The sequence below is a fragment of the Arachis ipaensis genome, chromosome B05 (assembly GCF_000816755.2).
Source record: "Arachis ipaensis cultivar K30076 chromosome B05, Araip1.1, whole genome shotgun sequence".
In the NCBI taxonomy this organism is placed as follows: Eukaryota; Viridiplantae; Streptophyta; class Magnoliopsida; order Fabales; family Fabaceae; genus Arachis; species Arachis ipaensis.
The window spans coordinates 120,237,051-120,242,271 of record NC_029789.2 but is presented as its reverse complement, the minus strand read 5'-3'; the positions used below and the strand labels follow the sequence as shown (position 1 = coordinate 120,242,271).

Here is a 5,221-nt window from a genome sequence, read left to right as displayed (position 1 = left end):
TGTATAATACTTTCTTACTTATAGAGTACTAAAATTCGTATCGAAACTACACAAACCAACTAATTACTATCCACTTCTTTCGAACCTCTTTCCAACTTCGTTCTTCCTTATCGATCCTCATCACAATTATAGTATAAAACCTCATGAAATAGCATGAATTCATACATGGTTGATTAAATCAAAGGAAACATGAAAATATACCCAATTGACTTGCTTGTAGCTCAAGAAAGTGCATAATTCTAATGAAAACAAAAGAAAAAGACTAGTTAAAATAGGCTAAGATGACTTGTCATCAGGTATTACGACCTCTAAAATAATATATATATATATAACAATTGAAAGAATGTAATATACGAGGAGCCTTGAAGGATAGGTAAAGCAAAATCTTAAAATTAAAGCGCCATGCTCAGCCGAAACGTTTACTTGCATATGAAGAAAGCATAAGCATATGTAAAAATATGTAAACAATAAGATTAGGAGGTCAAGGGTACAAAATAATCAAGCTCCAAACTCAACCTGCGAAACTAAGGCTAGCTGGAGAATATTTACATACATACATATAAAGTCCATAACCCAAAAGTCAAACAAGTTTATAAGGAGAGTTCTATATACATGGATATATCTAAACAAAACAAAATGTAATATCCCAAAAGTCCCACTTTGCTGCAGAAAACTCTAGACACCTAGAGAGGTACCTCTCGACCTGCATCTGAAAAACACAAATATCTGTATGGAATGAGAACCGAGGGTTTTTAGCAATGGTAATGGTGCCACATACATAAGATATAAGGTCCCAGGAAAGCCAGAGGAAATCCTAGAACTCTGACACTTAGATTATGAAACTTAAAGATTTAAAACGGTAAACCATAAACGGAGTGGTTCTCTAAGGTTCTTAACTTAACCAGAACTTTATCCCAACCCTCCATCATCTACTTTCCTCCAAAGCCTCCAACTCCGGTGGAACCACACAGACAAATAAGTAAACAATGGCAAACACAATTAGAATACAAGTAATACAGATAGCAAGTATAGTAATTAAGCATATTAAATTCACATAGGCATTCCCAATTAAAGCACAAACAAGCAATTCAAACATATGCATGTGATGTATGCCTGTCCTATGGCTGATGAGTCTCATCTGTCGGTTATCAAGCCAACCCGACATGTCCAGCTGCTAAACCCTGGACAGTCCCTTGACACGCATCCCCAAGAGTCTATGCATAGCTTTTTCTTATTCATATATAAATTCAGCTCATTGGGGGAACCTTCCCAGGAATTTATAAGTGCCCGATCAACCTTGCGACGTAGGGTCAACAGAGTATCGAATCAACCTGGAGCACGTGGTAGCAAGCCACTGCTCTTTACTCAGGGAAACTCATATCTTAGATAAAAGAAGTGCATAAGCCACATTGTCATTCATATTCATTCGTAATCATTCATTATAGCCATAAACATCACATATACATCATATCTTTGTACTTCTCATACATAATTCATCATTTTTCAAGCTTACTTCACCTCCAAGATGCCATTCCTTCCTAGTTTCATCTCATCACTAAGTATACAACTAAGGTTTAAGAGTAAAAAGAGTAAAAACAGAGGTTTAGATGTTCAAAATCAGGTTTTAAAACATAAAATTCACTTTGCTGGAAACAGGAGTTCCGCGTACGCATGGACAGTCTCACATACGCGGGGGTGCATTTTGCCTTGCTCGCGTACGCGAGACACCAAACCCGAAGGAAATGGTCGCGTCACGTGCGAGTATTTGCGTATGCAACCCCTCAAAAACTCAGTTCTCGCGTACGCATACATCTGCTCGTGTACGCAAGACACCAAACCCGAAAGGAATAGCCACGTCGCGTGCAGGTGGTCGCGTATGCGGATGCTGCACAGTAAGCAAAAATGTTAAGTGTTGCAGAATTTCAGTTTTACGCACCAAACTTTCAACACGCATAACTCTCTCGTTTTAAAATATTTTTCATCCATTCTTTAAACGATGTAAACTCCACAGACCCAATTTTCATATGAAATAAGTTTGAAAAAGTTTGGGAATCTAGAAGCTGGGTTATGGCTCACCGAAGTTCAGCCAAAAATCAGATTTTCACAAAGTTTATCAAACCTCTATTTTTACCAATCTCATCTCTCAATACCAAAACTCTAAGATTTTTGACAACATCTAAACACATCAATTTATATTTCAATGCTCAATTCATTTCATAATACCCCAATACACAACTCCAATAAGCTTAACATCTCCAACTCACAATTAATCAACTCAACTTTAAAGTTCACACTAAATTCACAATCATATACTCAACTATCATCGTCATGGTTCATCATTATCAACAATTCACTAATTTCAATATTATCAACACATTCTCAATCAATAGTGCAATTCGACAATTACCATAACATTTATAACACAAGTCCTCAATCTCATCAATCATCATTACACATTATAACAAGTTCAACCTTTCACCAAAACCATTAAACATGCATCAAACACACAGTTCAACTTATCCTAAGTCGTCTAGCCTAAGTTTTCACAAGACATTATATACTAAATACGAGAAACCAAAACTATACCTTACCTGATTTTCTCGTATAATCTAAAGACAACTCAATTAGGCAAGGTCCAAGTCTCCACCACCAAAAATTTAGCAACCAAAGCTCCCATTCAAGCTTCCAATCTTTTCAATTGTGTTCCAAATCCACTTATAAACTACCTAACACATATTATCACATCCATACACATAAAATCAATACTCAATCGCAATTAACTAAGGGATTCACCCAAGGACTATGTTGTTCCCCTGCTAGACCCCGTTGAGCAGCACGTGCCTGAGCCTATACCTGAGTGGGATCTTTCTCTAGCGTTGGTTTCATTACCTTCGTCTGGCACAAACTAGAGAATTGTCTGGACCTTCTGTAGATACTTCGGATACGACACCTATGAATGGACCTGTGTTCGCTGATGGGCCTATGCATATGGATCTGAGCAGTGATAGCAGCATCAGAGATATTTCAAAAGTTATAGAGATTTCTAACGATGACAATGGGAATCCTGAGGAGCAGTCTGATGTCATAGAGATTTCATCTTCTGATAGCGACGAATGACAGTCCGAGGTTGACGGTATATTTTAGGAGCGTTTCAACTTAGTATAGATTTTTGTCGTAGTCTCTCACTTTTGGATAGGTCCACCTGTGAAATTAGGAATTGTATAACTGTGTTGAGGTGGTACACTAACTAATTTCTTTTGTATGACGCTTTATGTATCGTGTACTTGATGTGCTAACTCAACTACAAGCTTAATAATAAATATTAGTTAAGTTTTAGGAAAACAATTTAGTAGCACTTGGTTTTCAATATGGTCGTGACATATTAGAAATTGGGTCATTACACATAAATTTTTTAGCATGCTAAATTTCATTTTTTGGAGGTAATACATCTCAATAAAAAGGATATTCATCTAGATTTTGAGGACAAAGAGTGAGTACACATTGGATAATTTTTAGCATTCTAATTCTTTTTTTTCCTTCATTTTATTCATAATTTCATGATTTTCTAGTTTAACTTTCTGTAATTTAAGGGAAAAAAGCTAATATGTGAGAAATTAGTAAAAGTCAAAGAAAAAAAAAGGCAAAAGAGATAGATTTAAAAAAAAATCATATTATATCAAATTTTGATGTACTTTTTTATTTTGTTTCAAAAATTTTAAAGATTTTTTTTGGTAAATTAAAAGAACACTTAGTGTGAATCTAAAGTAAGTTAATTTAGTAGTTAAAAGCTTTGTGAGAAACTTAAATGATTTCTAGATAAAACTAGGTTGAATATTTTAAAATTGATGAATGTATATAATTTTTCTGAAATTATAGTAAAAAATTCTATTATTATTGTGATGGAGAATAAATGCATGTCATATTATACATAAAGTAACTGAACTAAAATACATAACAATACAAACTGTTCTTCGACTCTATTTTAGTTACTATTGATATGAAACAAAACAAAAATGTCACATGAATTTTCATTTATTATAATTTCTTTCTAAATCTATCTTGATATTTCAATTAAAAAATGACTCTAGTTTCAATCTCCTTTTTCTGAATTATCTAAAACTTTCATGAAAGTTAAAATAGGAATTCCTGTTTTCAAATTGTACGGGGGTGTTGTTTATTATAATTTTTTCTTTCCTATTTTTCTCTATCAATATATCTTAATGAAATTAAATTTTAAAGTTGTGGTTTTTTATTTTAAAAAAAGAAGAATAATTAATTAATAGTAGCATAAGCTTTATATGTGATCCAGCCAACTCTTAAAAATCATTGTATGAGAGACTAGGTAGAAAAGGAACTTTGCCACCACTATAACTTTTTTCTTATCTTCCTTATTGTTCCTTTGTCATCATATTAACAACCAAATAAAGATGCAATAAAGTGATTTTTTTTTTATTCCTTTGGCTTTTCGTTTGAGTTAAAAAACAAGATATTGTTGCATCTTACTATGATATTCTCATCATGATTCGTAAGTAGTAAGAGAAACATTTTAAGTATTTTGGTATTTGATGTGTATAATAATTTTAGTCATTAATTTTAACTATATATTTTTAATTGAAATTAATAATTAAAATCAATAGAATACTAGTATTTTTATCTATAATAACATTAGAGAAATATACATTTTTTAAAATTACGGTCCACTTTGTTTTGATAGTATAGATTATGCATGGCACAAAAGATTTATAAAATCAAATTAATTTTACAAAAAAAGTCGTAGATTGACAAAAATCTCTGGCTAAAAGGACCAAAGTATCTATAGATAAAAAATCAAATAATAAAATTTTTAGTTATTAATTTTATATGAAAAAGTCTAATTTTTTATTAATAATTAATTTTAACATTCGTTATCTAAAATTTGAAATAATTTAACGTGTATGCTTTTACATTTAATTAGGTATTAAGTCTATTGCACAAATAAAAATAATTAATTTTTATACTTGTTATTTAAAAATAATATTTTTTCTCTCTATGTATATAAAAATATAATTAGATATTAGCATAAAAAAATTATACTGGTAGTTATAAAATTAACTCAAAATTAATTTTTTTAAAACAATTGAATATTAATTCTAACTTTTAATTATAACATTAGTATTCTCTTCAAATTATATGTAATAAATATTTGAAAGAAGAGAAATAAAAATATAAATTAGAAAGAAAA

General features: G+C 31.4%; 1 protein-coding gene across 1 annotated transcript in view; it reads right to left on the bottom strand.

Annotated features, from left to right (window-relative positions):
- LOC107640968 overlaps window positions 1-2,886 on the bottom strand; it is a 7,464-nt gene extending 4,578 nt beyond the window's left edge. Inside the window, exons 1-2 of the mRNA XM_016344475.1 lie at window positions 2,854-2,886; window positions 1,811-1,885 (exon numbers count right to left, since the gene is read on the bottom strand). Of these exons, the coding sequence (XP_016199961.1) occupies window positions 1,811-1,885; window positions 2,854-2,886 (108 nt within the window). The remainder of the gene's footprint in view (window positions 1-1,810; window positions 1,886-2,853) is intronic.